Source organism: Oncorhynchus gorbuscha, linkage group LG03 (assembly GCF_021184085.1).
Source record: "Oncorhynchus gorbuscha isolate QuinsamMale2020 ecotype Even-year linkage group LG03, OgorEven_v1.0, whole genome shotgun sequence".
Lineage (NCBI taxonomy): Eukaryota > Metazoa > Chordata > Actinopteri > Salmoniformes > Salmonidae > Oncorhynchus > Oncorhynchus gorbuscha.
Window position 1 is genome coordinate 50,725,423 of NC_060175.1, and position 16,710 is coordinate 50,742,132.

The 16,710-nt window shown below is 45.6% G+C and overlaps 1 protein-coding gene across 4 annotated transcripts in view; it reads right to left on the bottom strand.

Moving 5' to 3' along the window:
• LOC124031508 (E3 ubiquitin-protein ligase PDZRN3-B-like) overlaps positions 1–16,710 on the bottom strand; it is a 125,082-nt gene that overhangs the window by 20,617 nt on the left and 87,755 nt on the right. The window contains exon 1 of one of the 4 annotated variants that reach the window (XM_046342816.1): positions 16,023–16,153. The exons of 2 other annotated variants lie outside the window; for them this stretch is intronic. Coding sequence is in view for 1 of the 2 variants with exons in the window: in XM_046342814.1 (XP_046198770.1) it covers positions 5,572–5,640 (69 nt within the window). In the remaining variant the exon portion in view is untranslated. Of the gene's footprint in view, positions 1–5,571; positions 5,897–16,022; positions 16,154–16,710 lie in introns of those variants that run through there. One more of the 4 variants, XM_046342814.1, reaches the window with a different exon arrangement.

Here is a 16,710-nt window from a genome sequence, read left to right on the forward strand (position 1 = left end):
AGGTGCCCAGTAATCCAAAGGCGGCATCTAATGCTCGATTGTGTTGACACCCGTCACATGTTCATTTGGGCACATCACTGCAACGTATCTGATTATCAGCTGCTGTCAAACACGGAAATGACGAGTGAATTCTACTAGATCGAATGCCGAAATGCCGAGTATGTAGTTTAAGTACAGCATGTAGTACACTAGTACGGGTATTCGGACACGGCCACTGTGTATCAGAACAATGGTTGCACATCCATGTACTTATATCGTATCCCTCTTCTGTGGAGTGTTAGTGATTCTCCCTTTGTGTTTTGTGCATTGCATAACTTCTTTCAGAATGTGTTTGTTGCGTGTGTCTACATATAGCCTCTGTGTTGCTGTGTCTACATATGGTGTCTGTGCTCCTCAGGGCTGTCCTCGGCCTGAGGAAGGAGGGATGGGGGACAGGGGGATGGAGGATAGGAGGGACGGGGGCTGGTGAGAGGAGGAGCACTCCCCCCAGTGGCTGCTAGCCACCTGCTCCAGTGTTGAACAGATGTGGAGGCGCACCAGGGTGAACCTGCCTCTTATTAAACAGTGTAGTGGGCTCCTCAGCGCAGCCTGCTTTGTCTGCCCACCCCGCCTCTGTCAAGCCTCATTACCAGGAGAGGGGGAGAGCCGTCCAGGAGCTCCACATGTCATGATGCTTTAATGACAGGGGTCCTGACAGTGGGGGGTTGGGGCAACGGTGGACAAATATTTTCATCTCATTCTCTTCCGTCAGGCTGAAGGAAGACGTCATGCTTAAAATGTCTTTGGCCAGTTTCATGAACATTTGATGAATATCAGAATACTTTGAAGTGAAAAATCTTGCTAGCAAATAACGGGTTCAATAGTATCTCCAACAGTTAGCTCCGATCACAAATGTATCAATCTCTTTCTTTACCCCCAAACTGTCCCTCTATAACGAGCACTGTAAACGACGGCACAGTAAAGCAGCAGTGACAACGTTGTTGAGGCCAACTCCAGTCTGGATCGGAGCTTAAATGGGGGGGAGCTTGTGTTGAAGCTCTCATTAAGCCCGGGGTCTTATACAAGACACAGACCGGCGCCGCGGCTATTACAGGCCACTTGTGGAGAGATTAGGAGCCGTGGGTCAGACAGGACTGTCACACAGAGTTTCAAGCGGCCCAACCATCAGTGCCCTGACAAAAGCAGCTGAGCTTGCATCTCTGCACGGCGCTTACCTTTGAAGAGTGAGCTTGGGGTTCAGGCCTGTTCCAGGGGTCAAGTTTCTGTAGAGGGGACTGAGACAGTCCCTCCTCCCTCCCTACTGCACCTAACCTGCCCTACTCAAAGCCCTAATTATCTGGACTTCTTCTGCCTCCAGGACGCCTTTCACGCTGCTTACTAATACTCATTCCTCAACAGTGGCATTTCAAAGGGTATCTTGATTGAAATCTTTGCCATAACCGATTCTCACTTTTGGCATACCAACAATGACCGCCACGGCAACCAACAATGACCGTCACGGCAACCAACAATGACCGTCACGGCAACCAACAATGACCGCCACGGCAACCAGCTATTGCTGATTCAGCAAGGATACCTGTTGAAATGCAATTCTTATTAGAGATAACACACTCACTAGATAGGAGACTCGTATCCATAACAGCAATGTTTTCCCTGTCTGGGAGCAGCGGGTGTGTGTAAACGGTGAGATGTACAGAGAGCAGCATTGAGTGTTGTTCATCATTAAACCCTTAGGGAGCTGTGTGTGTGTGTGTGAGGGTAGAGTGGTGTGGGCAGTGGGCCAGGCAGCTTGATCAAGAGGATCTGTGTGTATCCCATCCCAGGGCTCACTGACACAGACAGACCTCCTTGATCTACCCTGATTTCTGTATACAACCATAGTCTCAGCCTCATTGGATTCATTTAACACGCGTGCGGGCAAACACAAACCTACCCTTTTGAACTCTCCCATGAGGTGGCCACATGGCACGGGGCACTGTCGGCACACGCCTGCGAGAACTTGGGCAAGCGTGCAGAGCGTAGACAGACAGATGCACGCCTGCATGCACTCACACACACACACACACACACACACACACACACACACACACACACACACACACACACACACACACACACACACACACACACACACACACACACACACACACACACACACACACACACACACACACACACACACACACACACACACACACAAAGGCTAAAAGCGGTCTAATCCACGCATGAGGATGGTGGAGAAACTGGCAGTGGGAATGTTCAGCCACACCCAACTTAACACAAGAGCGTGACAATGAAACAACCACGACAGGATGTTGTGATATTGTATTCTTTTTTTCTCCTAAAGGTATGCCGGCAGATTCACTTTTATTTTCGACATTTTGTTCACCCTGTTCATTGGACGCCTGGGCCACCCTCCCTGTCACAGTACAAGTTCTGTCGTGACAGGAAGTGACCTCACCTCAACCCTGGCCAAAAGGCACACTCTTCAGGACAGTGAGTGAGTGACCAAAATAAATCTGCACAACAACACTTCCATGGTTTATGAGCCACCGTTCCTGCGGCCACAGACGTCACGAAGATCTTCATTATGTTCCCAATTAGAGCTGGTGGAGTGGCTGACGGCATGGCTAACAGGCTCTGGACCCTTCATGAGAACAGCTCTGCTCTCTCACCATCAGCTGATGGCTATCCGGAAATTGAGCCACACAAACTGGACGGGAGCAATGTCCACTCTTCTACTGCCCGCAGACAGAGAAAAACGGTTTTAATGTGCAAGGTTAATCAAATTGCTAAGCTCTTTCCCTTTCTGGCAATGTCACATTGAGATAATGCTTCATCGTTCAGCCAACAGAGTGGCTCGGAGAAACCAAGACTGATAACATCGTTCTTTAGTGTTTTATCATTCAACGTCAAGGTGCATCAATACAAAAAGATGTATCAAGTTGAATCTCGTGATCTATGTGATCGGGGAGGAAGGAAGGGTTGCTGAATGGGCTTGTCCGAGGTTAGCTACCAGTGATGAATAGGGTTTGATGGGAAACACAGAGCAGCCGTGTCTACTACTGCCTGGCTCAGTCTGTTCAGGTGGCTCTCCCTCCTGGTAGGAGTAATGGGCAAGGCGGAGGGAGGGTGCCATAAGAGAAACAGTAGGATTCCGCCAGCTAACAGCCTGCCAATCAACAGTAATTGACAGGCAGAATAACAGCCTGGCTGTGGCTTAATAGGGAGGGGAACAAAGGGATTGCCCTTCTATAGTACCATGTTCTTTTTTAAGGGGGGGGGGGGGTAAATAGAGGAGAGGGGGCTTTCACATCAGATGTTTGATTTACCAAAACCCAGAATCCACTTAGCATCACAAAAACATACCCCTTTCCTGCCTTTTAGTCACTCTGAAGCAGACCTGGAATGATCAAAGCAGGGTGATTTGCAGACCAAATACTGTCATCTCTCGCTAATGGGACGGAACAGAACATCTTTTTGGGGAATAATGAGGAAGATGCATACAGCGCTTGTTCGTACAGTAGCTTAATCTAAACCAGCCAACACACAGCCTGCGACACCTGTCTCACTAAATGGGCTTGTCATTGACGCTAATACTCTTCCTCAAAACAACACGGAAATTTTTTGTTTCTGCTCACAAGACTAAAAACCAGCCTGTCAGAGTGAGACACTTGGAGCTTAAGCTTTGTCTGCTGACACACTGTCTAGCTGTGTTCTTATTAGTTCATGTTCAGTGATAGTGCACACCTGCTTTTAGATGACTATAGTAGGCCTACTGTACGTGAAGAAAGACTGGGGAAAAGCATGCTTTGACTACAGGGAATGGTCATGTGTTTGATCTAAAGCACCCCCTTCTGGACAGAAATCAAACTACATGCTGAATGTCTGTCAAATCAAATCAAATTGTATTTGTCAGATGTGCTGAACACAACAGGGGTGGTAGACCTTACAGTGAGACGCTTACTCACGAGCCCTTAACCAACGACACAGTTTTTAGAATAATACTCCCCAAAAAAATACGAAATAAAGTAACAAATAATTAAAGAGCAGCAGTAAAATAACAATATAAGCCTATACAGGGGGTACCGGTACAGAGTCAATGTGCGGGGGCACCGGTTTTGTCGGGGTAATTGAGGTAATATATACATGTAGGTAGAGTTATTAAAGTGACTTATGCATAGATAATAACAGAGAGTAGCAGCAGTGTAGAGAGGGGGGGGGGGGGGCAAACTGTCCAGGTAGCCATTTGATTAGATGTTCAGGAGTCTTATGGCTTGGGGGTAGGAGCTGTTTAGAAGCCTCTTGGACCTAGACTTGGCGCTCCGGTACCGCTTGCCGTGCGGTAGCAGAGGGAACAGTCTATGACTAGGGCTGTCATCCCCATTCATTCTCTTTCCCGTCATAACAAACATTTTAAAATGACAGTCAACTGAATAATAGTCCCTGACTGCTGGCTCGATCAACGTGTAATAAATGAAGCTCTTCTCGCCCGTCGAGACAGAATAACTACTGTTAATTAACATAGTAGGTTCATCTGAGGACAGAAGGGATGTAATCGACCGACTGGACTTTGACGAGCCATATGGTTCCCCACTCTACCATTCCCCTTTATTCCCGCTTTTATCCCAGGCTGTACAATGTCCAAGTGATCTTTTTCAATGTTGGAAAATATATACACTGAATCAGAAGTGCCTTTCATCCTACAACAGGAAATCCCCTGTGTGCTTGATGGGTACTAATACATTTATTTTCTGTCAGCTTGAACTATTTCATTCAAATTAAAAGGCTGCTGAATATATAAACACTGGGACAAGGGATGATGCATTCCTCACTGTTAAATAAACTTGGTGGAAAACAACAAAAAAACTACATTTGAATGAATCAAACGCCACCTATACGACACCTCTTGTCTATTATCTCAGGAGAAAATGTGCCGACTGCGCATGAGATAGTGTTAAACATAAACCTAAAGTGCGAGTCAACCAGGGGTTAAAGTCAGAAGTGGCTGAGTCAGCGGTCTGTTGACAATGAGGAGGTGGGTTGTGATCAGCACACACTAACAGACACATTCAGAGAGCTGTCAACTTCATCATCAGCCCTCCTTTAACTACACCTCCTCATCACCGCTCCCTGACCCCGCACGCAGAGTTCACACTATCCAGCCAGGCAGCAACAACACTCTACTCCCACCCTGTTAGTCAACCTGCCCTAAACACACTGAGATGAAACCAGCAGAGAAGCAAATGCAAAGAAAAAAACCCACCAAACTACAAACGCAAAGAAACCAAAATATACAACACCAGAGAAACACTTACAACCACAAACAGAAATATCACAGCGAGTGAAGAAATCAGTTCGATCACAGATGTAAAGCATTTACATAGCAGTAGACAACGAAACGTCTGCATCCTACGTCCCTTTGCAGAACCTCTACACTTTCTGAGTCGACTTCCCGTATCAAATCAAATTGTATGTGTCACATACACGTGTTTAGCAGATGTTATTGCGGTGATTTAACAGCCCTGAAAAGTTCAGCCGTTCAGGAGAAGGCAGAAGTGGTTACAGTACCTGACAGACCTCATAGAGTAGTTTGTATTGCTCCTCAGGCTTCTGCAGGGTACAGAGGCTGCATCCCATGGTGGAGGAATCTCACCATCCAGTCTTCCCCTCCAGTCAGCCAGGCAGGTTGTCTCTCTCTGGGCTACTGGCTCACATGGAGCTGATGAGCCACTGACCAGTCTGCTCTGTCTCCCACTCTCCAAGGAAATAGGTTTAGCTGGCAGGATTTATATGAAGGCTGCGCAGCCAGCCGTGCACGTGTGTCTGTGAGTGTGTGTCTGAGTAGGAGTAAGCACGCTCTGCTCTCAGTCGGTCTCGCACTAACTCGCACACACACTCCCCCACTCTCTGAGGCTCTTCCGCTCTGTTCTCAGCCTATATATACACACACCCCCCCCCGTGCAAATTAAGCAGCCACTCACTGAATATTCATGAGGTACTGCCCCAATACGACTGGGGGGGGGGGGGGGGGGTAAAAGGGGGAGGAGTGGGGGTGACCACAGACTATGCCAGCTGAAAGTTTCATTAATTAACAATCATTACATCTATTGTGTCGAGGACAAAGTGAGTGACATGGAGGCTTTTTTGTAGTCGCTGCAAACAAACATGACTTCCTCTCCTGGGGCCAGGAGAGCTCGTCAGTCTTAACCCTTCCAGACATTACATCTGAATCATTCAGTGCGGTGACAATGACCGGGGTCCCACGTGCACAGAGCCACAAAGAGGCATCCATCTCCAATGTTGGATTCGACACAAAGTCCACAGAAACGCTCTATGAAAGAGGTTGAGATAAAACAAAGGAGACATAGAGGGAATTTTTCATGTCTCCGGTTCAATCATTTTTCCCCCCCACCATGACCTTTGTCATATGCTTTCTCAGGATAAAGCCAAATTATTCTTTCCCATTTAATTATCTTAATGGGTGGGCCGACAGCCAAACAAACAGTCCAACAAAAGGAGATGACATGTTTACCCTAGCTTCCTAAAACTAGCTTCCTAAAGCTTCAGCCAATGGAGCAACTGATGGCAAGTGACATTCCATTCTCTGGGTCCTCGGTGGCGTCCCCATCCTAAGTCACAGGCTACCCTTTCCATCGCCTGAGCTGACAAAGGCTACGTCTCCAGTGTGGCAGACCTGGCATGGGCTCTGGTGCCCGCTCTGGTGCCACGCAGCCAACCAAGCCGTAATGCCAATTAGAGTTAGATAGTGGGGCACCGGGTAGCCTTGTTCATTTCGACAATGAGGGGTGGCACGGACCTCCCAGAAACAGAATGCCCCTGTCTGAGCGGCGCTGCCGTAGCCCCTCCTCCTGTCCTTCCCTGCCCTGCTCACGCAATTAGTGACACATGGGCCCATCCAGCCTGATGTCACTTGGCAGTCAGAGATCATCCAGGCCTGTGCCTGGGAGTGCTGGGAAAATGGCACCGCTATGCTCACGTCAGTACACTGCCAAAGGTTAATAACACATCAAGGCAAATGATGTGATGAAGTGACAGATGATGTGATATGTGAACCAGAACATCACAGCCATCTACTTATTCTTGACACTTACCCCTGCTCTTACTTACACAGGGCCGTCATTCCTGCGTCTGTCAGACGTGGGGGTTATCACGAAAGGAAATATTATCTCAGACACTGGTCAACGGGGCCCCGTCCCATAACCCGTGTCTGCACTGCTCTCATTCAGAAAACATTTTTTGGCTATAGATCCATACCTGTCTACATCACATGGCTGGTTGGGTCCCTGGGTGGTGGCTGGTGTTGATAGTGGTACATGAGCACAGCGTTTCCTCAGGCCAGACGTTTCCACTGATCCCTATCTGTCTGTCGACGCTGCTTCCCTATCCCTATCCCCATCTGCTTCCCTCACCGCTGCCTCCCAGGCCTGCTCCACCAATGGGATCCTCCTTCAGAGAAAGACAAACCCCAGCCAGTTCTCATTCTATAGGATCCAGCCCGGCTCCTTATCCATCTGCAGAGAACCGCTTGGGGACTGTCTATGGATATTCTCTTAATAATAAATCCCAACACTTTTGGGCAGCACACATTAACAACGGAAACTATATGATAATATGACAGAGCTGATTATAGAGTCTTATTATACGGAAAACCTGCCACGGGCAAACTGTTGTTATAATGAGTCTGATTGTGTGGAGTCCAACAGCTTGTATAGTCCCAGTGGTCAGTGTGCTGATAAACAGGCTTTACAAGGGTGGATACTCAGTGTAGTCAATGATAATACATGGGATTCAAAGCTCCGTTCTAGAAACCCAAGGACACTGTGCAGCAAGAGAGTCAAAAACAAAACAAGGATAAGACAAAGGAAAAACAGCAATGAAAGCCACTTAGCTTAAGCTGTGGACCCCAGGAAGAGTAGAGTAGCTGCTAATGGGGATCCGAATAAACTAAGCTAGTGATTAAGAGCTAACCTAAACCGAGGGGAAAGCCCAAAACAGTTTTTTGGGCTGTTTTTGAAGGTGATGATTAGAGTCAGAGTTGCGAGCGTCTGGGGTTCCAGAGTTAGATGGGCAGCGGCGCTGAAACCCCAGTCCCCTATCCAGGGCTATTCACTCTGGAGAATGAACCACATAGACTGACATAGAAACAATATGGATGGGACAAAGGAGCACGTAGACTTGATTTAAACGTCATTCATATTTTTTCCCACAAGGGATTGTGACAATGGAAATAATAGCCACGTCGGAGCACTGCATTAATCAAATGAGCAATTAATTTACAGCTGCTGTGACAACAGTATACCCCCCCACTGTGCATGGTGACGCTAAACATGAGCCCTTTTTGGGGGTTAAACAGGCTTAAAACAGCGTCTTGATATGTGGGCTCTGGAGAGGAGTCCAACACCAAGCCCCAGTCATTAGTGACTCCTGCCTCGACACAGGAACCAGTTACAAGTAGGACCAAAAGGTCATGATTTCATGTGGCTTGTCACTGTAAACATTGGGGGGGTTGGATAGAGGAAGGGGGCAGAGGTTACCCATGTCCCCTCCCTCACTAGCTATGGGGTCTTCAAAAGTGTGGGTCCCTTGTGCTGTGTAGCTCCATGCTTGACTGGGTCATTCATATTCATGGTGTCTCTGTAGCGCTCCGCTCTGCTGGGGTCCCACTGGGGCCAGTTTAACAGTTGTGTTTTTACGGAAAAAGAGGGATCAGCAGAGGAGCGCTGCTGCTTGCCTGCGATGGGTCCGGGTTCGGAGTCCCTCGGTCTTACACACATTCCCTCATTATCTGTCTATCTCTTACTTGTTCCCTGCAAGGCTCTCTCTCTCAGGATACATTTGGATTGAAGAGGTCAGAGATCACATAATATGCATGTACAGTATCTCCTGCAGTTCTCACGTGTGAGGCTTACCCTGATTGGGTGTGTCCCTCCTCAGCCTATGTGCTGTAGGCGAAAGTTACCTCCATGCTACTATGAGCCACACGGATACAGGTGGCATGTATTTACAAGCGCCAGGCTGACAGCCGCTTAAACACCCGCTCAGCTCACACTAATTGAAGGTTTACTACAGGTGCACCAGGGTTAACAGTGTATGGCTGACCCCCTCTACAGTCTCAGTGCTGATCTGTTGCGGAGCTTTAACAGTGTTTCTGCTGCAGAGCACAGCAGCATCCCTGTAGATCTACCAGGGTCTCTTCACCATGCCACTGGGTTCATTGGAGATGACAACTCTGCTTTTTATCACGCAGCGCTGGAAAACGTTAAGCTATCAGTCTCTTTATCTGACAAATCGACTGGTCTTGCAACCTGGATGAGGTTTTTATGACCTGAGGAGATCAGAGAGAAACAGGGGGTTGAGCAGAATGTTGAGACTGGCTCTGTGGAAGTGATGACATGGCAACACGTGAAGGAAACAGGAGATGATGGCAGATGATGACAAGAGTTCAGTCCTTCTCACACTCCATAATGTTCTGTCCAGATGCTAGCAGAGGTGCTAGGAGGGGGGGCAATAGCGAATAAGAGACATCTAAATGAATAAATGGCTGATGTATTCAGTGTCACCTCCGTGCAGACAAGGCATGCCTGGCCAGGCTGAGACTAGTCTGTGGCAGTCGAAAGGAGAGAGGGATCGTCATAATCCCACAGGTTCCCACAGCAGTGTGGCCCTTGATGGGGAGAGATTAGTGGCGTCTCCCCTGAGTTGACTTTGGCCATGGGGTCTGGGCTCTACACATCATCCCCTTAATCTGTAGAGGATATGTGAGAAGGAGGAACTACCCCGCTCGGCCCTGGCTTTATGAATAATGGGGACACCAGGAGGAGAAGAAGAAGTACAAGGAAAGTGAAGAAGAGTGAGAAGAGGGGATACTTTAATAACACTATTACAGTGTTGGTTTACATTTACTTTTGTTTGTAAACATTGGAGTAAAAGAAGCTTATATTTTGGTACGACAGTTTAACTAAGCTCCTGAGGCATTTCTAAGTTATATTCTTCAAGAATCAATTGGTACAACTAATACATCTATACATCTAAAAATGGATGTAGCCACTGCAGATTGCCCCAAAAAGCCAGGCCGTTAAGGCCTATGAGTGTGTGTGTGTGTGTCCAACCCTGGAACTCTAGTCTGTGTCGGGACCAAAATTCTGTAGTTGACCCTTGGATCTGTGTCGGGACCAAAATTCTGTAGTTGACCCTTGGATCTGTGTCGGGACCAAAATTCTGTAGTTGACCCTTGGATCTGGGTCGGGTCCCGTTTGGTGGCCACGGACCTTGGGTCTGTGTGAAAATATGTGAAATACCGACCGAACCCTGAAATAAGAAAGGTTTAGTTCCTAAACAACATAATTAAACTCAAACTATGTGAATGTTTTGCTTATGTTACTGTGCAAAGCATGGAATTGCGGGCATTTTGTAAAAAAGTTTGATTATAAAACAGAGCTCATCCACTCATTTAAGAGTTGTTTGGAAAAAGTAGCTGATTTGGAAACCTCCGAATCTGCTCTTTCCAATAGTATACAGAGATCAAAATGTCTTTCCTGAATGTGAATCTGTATATATATATTAGGCTATCATAATGTGTTAGCCCTGAGGTATTGAAATAGCCCACCAAAATCTATTTAAATATCTGTGTACAACACACATACAGCAATCATCGTTGGCCATCGCTGACTGTATCTACCGTCCTAAAATCACCACATAAAAATCCTCTAATCTCAAGAATTTGGTCAACAGACAAGTAAATAAACCGATAAAATAAACAGACTTACACAGCTTAGCTCTAGACCTAATACCAGTTGTTGGGAATGACATGGGAATGCAGACGGGAGACTCCATCTTTCCGTAGCCTATTCAGAATAGATTTTGAATTGGAAGCTTGCTGCTGTTCCAACAGGCTACAGAGCCTTCAGAAAGTATTCACACCCCTTGACTTACTCCACATTTTGTTGTGTTACAACCAGAATTCAAAATGGATTAAATGTATTGGTTTTCTCACCCATCTATGTTATTAGAAAATACATGTTAGAATCACATTTGGCAGCAATTACAGCTGTGAGTCGTTCTGGGTAAGTCTAAGAGCTTTGCACACCAGGATTGTACAATATTTGCACATTCTTATTTTTAAACTCTTCAAGGTCTGTCAAGTTAGTTGTTGATTATTGCTCGACAGACTTTTTTACTATATTGAAAACATGTAGGTCTATGATCACACTGGTAATTGATCATTTGTTTTATTGCTCGTGAGGCACAGCTTCTTTTTTTACTGGACTGATGGCCTACATCTGACGGTCAGTCTGAGGGAGGGAGCAGCAGCGAGGCTCACCGTCACTCCTCCCTCCCACCACTAAGAAACAGGGGGCATAATCTTCCAGCTGATGGCAGAGAACTTATAGTTGAAGTCGGAAGTTTACATACACCTTAGCCAACTATATTTCAACTCAGTTTTCACAATTCTTGACAATTAATCCTTGTAACAATTCCCTGTTTTGAGTCAGTTAGGATTTACCACTTTGTTTTAAGAATGTGAAATTTTTTATTTCAGCTTTTATTTTTTTCATTACATTCCCACTGGGTCAGAAGTTTACATACACTCAATTAGTATTTGGTAGCATTGCCTTTAAATTGTTTAACTTGGGTCAAATGTTTCAGGTAGCCTTCCACAAGCTTCCCACAATAAGTTGGGTGAACTTTGGCCCATTCCTCCTCACAGAGCAGGTGTAACTGAGTCAGGTTTGTAGGCCTCCTTGCTCGCACACACTTTTTCAGTTCTGTCCACACATTTTCTATAGGATTGAGGTCAGGGCCTTGTTTTGGCCACTCCAATACCATGACTTTGTTGTCCTTAAGTCATTTTGCCACAACTTTGGAAGTATGCTTGGGGTCATTGTCCATTTGGAAGACCCATTTGCGACCAAGCTTTAACTTCCTCGCTGATGTCTTGAGATGTTTCAATATATCTACATAATTTTCCTTCCTCATGATGCCATCTATTTTGTGTGCACAACATGATGCTGCCACCCTCCTGCTTTACGGTTGGGATGGTATTCTTCGGCTTGCAAGACTCCCCCTTTTTCCTCCAAACATAACGATGGTCATTATGGCTAAACAGTTGTATTTTTCTTTCATCAGCCCAGAGGACATTTCTCCAAAAAGTATTATCTTTGTCCCCATGTGCAGTTGCAAACCATAGCCTGGCTTTTTTTATGGTGATTTTGGAGCAGTGGCTTCTTCCTTGTTGAGCGGTCTTTCAGGTTATATCGATATAGGACTCGTTTTACTGTGGATATAGATACCTTTGTACCTGTTTCCTCCAGCATCTTCACAAGGCCCTTTGCTGTTGTTCTGGGATTGATTTGTACTTTTCGCACCAAAGTACATTCATCTCCAGGAGACAGAACGCATCTCCTTCCTGAGCGATGCGATGGCTGCGTGGTCCCATGGTGTTCATACTTGCATACTATTGTTTGTACAGATGAACGTGGTACCTTCAGGCATTTGGAAATTGCTCCCAAGGATGAACCAGACTTGTGGAGGTCTACAATTTTTTTTGAGGTTTGGCTGATTTGTTTTGATTTTCCAATGATGTCAAGCAAAGAGGCACTGAAGGTAGGCCTTGGAATACATCCACAGGTACACCTCCAATTGACTCAAATTATGTCAATTAGCCTATCAGAAGCTTCTAAAGCCATGACAGAATTTTCTGGAATTGTCCAAGCGGTTTAAAGGCAGAGTCAACTTAGTGTATGTAAACTTCTGACCCACTGGAATTGTGATACAGTGAATCTAATTGAAATAATCTGTCTGTAAACAATTGTTGGAAAAATGAATTGTGTCATGCACAAAGTAGATGTCCTCACCATCTTGCCAAAACTATAGTTTGTCAACCTAAGAGTATGTCAACTTCCGATTTCAACTGTAAGTCGCACTGCATTATTTCTGCCTCATGCACCAATTCATGTGGTTACTCCTATGACCAGAGAAGTGAAATATTCCTCGATATTAAAAAAGACAAGCCGCTAATAATAATAATAATAACGCAAGCATATGGAAACACTTTGCTATACTCCATTGCAGCTGCAGTGCTGGTTGTAGCATGAGTGGAAGTAGGGAGAACACACATTTTATAGATTTGACAGTGCTGAATAACAACATAGCCATGAACTTACTCTTTAAAAAAGCAGCTCTTCGCTGTATTCGCTGAGTCTCTCTCTAGCCATGGTTTTAAAAGTTTGGAAACCTCACCGTATCAACTTCGCTGTGCGTTCGAGAGCTATCGGATTGGCCAGCGGTAGGCCTATAGGTGCACTTGATTTGCTCTCTGGGCCTGCAGGGTAGAGTTCTACTTTCACACGCATGAAATGGTTCAAAATGGGAACACTTTGCTTTCCCAGTGCTAGGGCTGCTGAATCAAGTGCAAAAAAAAATGCAAAAAATAGGAACGCAAGGTTGACTAGATCAATGTTGTTGTTTTTTTTACAGTAAGGTTTGGTGATCGACTAGGAATGCCTTGGAGATCGACCGGTTGGCGACCACCGCTGTCCAGTACGGTAGTTTAGTTGGCTTGCATATGATAACTGTATCAATAACCAGATATGCCTTAACAAATATAACGTATAAATTAGGTTCCATTCATGGAGTACACAAACTAAGCCGTATCCCTTAGCAACTGTCATGTGAAAAAGCCAAAGACATGTTTCTGAGATACCTTCCCACTCCCAGAGGAGTTAGAAAACCAAACAGCAACAGATAGCGTTTAAGTCTCAGCTCCTCTCCATATCACTGTTTGTCTTCCATTATGTATTCGGCAGGGTCTACCTTTATATTTGCCATCTTGTGGGATATGGGAAAATGAAACAAAGTCGCTCTACAAAAAGGACAAAACCACCAAATGCCATATTTGATACGAAAATATCACATTCACTGCCAGACAGGAAAACAACAAATCCAACAGTTTCAGAGTTGGTTAGCTTTAAAAAACAGTGTTCACACACTGGAGAGTACAAGGCCCCAAGATCCTTCTAATGGAGTGATTTGGCAATAAGCTGCAGACTGTCAGAGAGAGAGAGAGAGAGAGAGAGATGGGCGTTCGCACAGGGGATAAAGATGGATTTGAATGTAAATAAATTGCTTGTGGTGATGACAGAGGGAATGGATTCTCCCTGGCCAGGGGGCTGACAGATCCAATATGACTCCAACCCTCCAACTAACACAAGACCCCTGGTCCCACAAGAATTAACGGCCATAATAGGGCCACTAGAATCGCCACCTAACCTTTGCTACAAATAGAAAGCCGGGCTGTCGATTGTCCTCAGCAAGGTATCATAAAACACTATTTTCAGCTAATTTTCCAAATGTCACGACATGCCTCCCGAAGGGAACTCGTGCAGCTTGTCAACACAGTTATCAGGCGCAATAATCAAGGAGTTCATATTTCATCCCCGTTGCCCCTCTCCTGTACTATGAGCAGAATAGAGGCTCGGTGCTACTGCTACAGTTAGGTGGGCAGTGGAGCACCTTGCAGCCTCCATAACCACAAGGACTCTCTCCTTCTCAGTTCTGGCCTGGACACGGACTCCTGTCACAAGCTCATTCCCAGACCCATCAGCATTCCTGGCTGTGTCGTTGTGTTTACAGCCAAGGTTGTGGAGTGGACAGAGCTCAATCTCTTGGGTGTGGAATGAGACAGGACCACTGAGGGGCTGAATCGGCAGGTCTGTGTCCCATGGTGTCTGTCTGTCTGTCTGTCTGTCTGTCTGTCTGTCTGTCTGTCTGTCTGTCTGTCTGTCTGTCTGTCTGTCTGTCTGTCTGTCTGTCTGTCTGTCTGTCTGTCTGTCTGTCTGTCTGTCTGTCTGTCTGTCTGTCTGTCTGTCTGTCTGTCTGTCTCAGGGGCAGTGATGGAGAGTTATTGGACAGGTCCATGTTCAGGAGTCCATCTCATTACATTACAGTGCTCTCCCAAATGAACGGTCTGATTGAGGGGTGACCTCATCGACAGGTGAGTAACTGACATGACAGTGACATCACAGGCTTCTATACTAGGACAGAGAGTTCGGCTAACGACCAACAAGTCAACAATGACGAATGAGGACTGCTGCCGAAGTAGAGAAACAATATATTTTTTCTTCTTTTTTTCAACATGCAAAGCTGCTTGTCTGTGTTACTTCACAAGATTTAATGAAATTGAAACATTAACTGGGCTAACTCAAAGACTGGGACAGTCAGTAAATCTTTAAATTAACGACCCCTCTCCCTGTTAGTCACTCAGCCAGCAGACGGACAGTGACCTCTGTGTGGCCTAGCTAGCAGTAGAGGGGATTTCCCATCCTCCCTGTTGAGTCACTGAGCAGTTTCAAAGTGAGGTAGATGTCCCTTCTCTTTAGACTGTTTTAATGTATTTTTATTGAACCTTTATATATCCAGGCGAGTCTGTTAAGGCAAATATATGATTTACAATAATGTCCTGAAATGTGTCACGCCTGACCTACAGACACATTTGAACATCACCATGAATGATGCCTGTACTGTACACAGGCTGAACGCGCCACCAAACATAAACCAACTTACAGACAGTTTCTGCTTGGTCTCTCCACAGACAATCCTAGTTTCTACATTGGTTTGAAGAATGGAAAAGCATCTGGGACCAAACAGAACATTGGAAGGCAGAGAAGCTCATCCTTAAACCTTGTCGTCTTCAGGGCAGTCACACATGTAAAGAAAAGTCATTGTTTTATTCTCCATATCTTTCCCCGAGGCTGGGAAATCATCACAGATGCATTGAATAAAAGTATATCACGTGAGCCCGTGCTTTCTGAAGATGACCCACGGCAATCTGGTTTTGCCACGCGACTGATACCTCCCCCATAATGCATTGGATTAAACTACTGTACAGTAACAGGACACAAACCTTCCATCGTAACACATACTGTCACTGGCTAGACTTCATAGGGTTATTAAGTAAACCGTTTACATCATTTCTTGTTATAATAAGTATGATACTTTACGTGTTATCCTTTCCCAGTGAGTCACATGGTGTAAGAACGGAGCTCTGGGACAAACAGTAACAGACTGGTCTATCTAATCCAGTCTCTCCACTTCTCCTCCCCGTCCCGGACCCTCTATCTAAGCCCAGACCTGCCCCGACACATCTGTTCAGCACAATGCTAACATCGTTTGGCAGATAAGTGAATTCAATAAGCAACTCGCAGAGTATCAAAGTCCAATTTATCATGACTCTACTTCCTCCCTCTCCCCCTGATCCCCCAGATAACAGAAAGGTTACTGCATTTAGAGGGAATCGACTAATCTTTTTAGTCGAAATGGGAAATGAATTTGCAACAGACGTCATTACTGAATACACTGAAAACTCTTTTCACTTACAGTGAAGGCTAATGCACTTAGTTTGTCAATGTGTAACGACTCAACTGTTAATGCCCTGGTGAACTGTTAAACAATAATGTTTGCATTCAATCGTTAATGTATGCAAATACTGTGTGGGGGGTTTATAATCCATAATAAAAATGCAAATAGGAAACAGGTGAATGCTTGCAATGTCCTTGTTCATTTCCCACATACACTTATGAATCTTAATGCTTTTTACAACACAGCTAATTTTTGCTATTCAGTCTTTCACAGGAAGTAATTTTGCCATGTGTCTTTTCAGTCCTTCGCATAATGAGTGACCATTAGCTG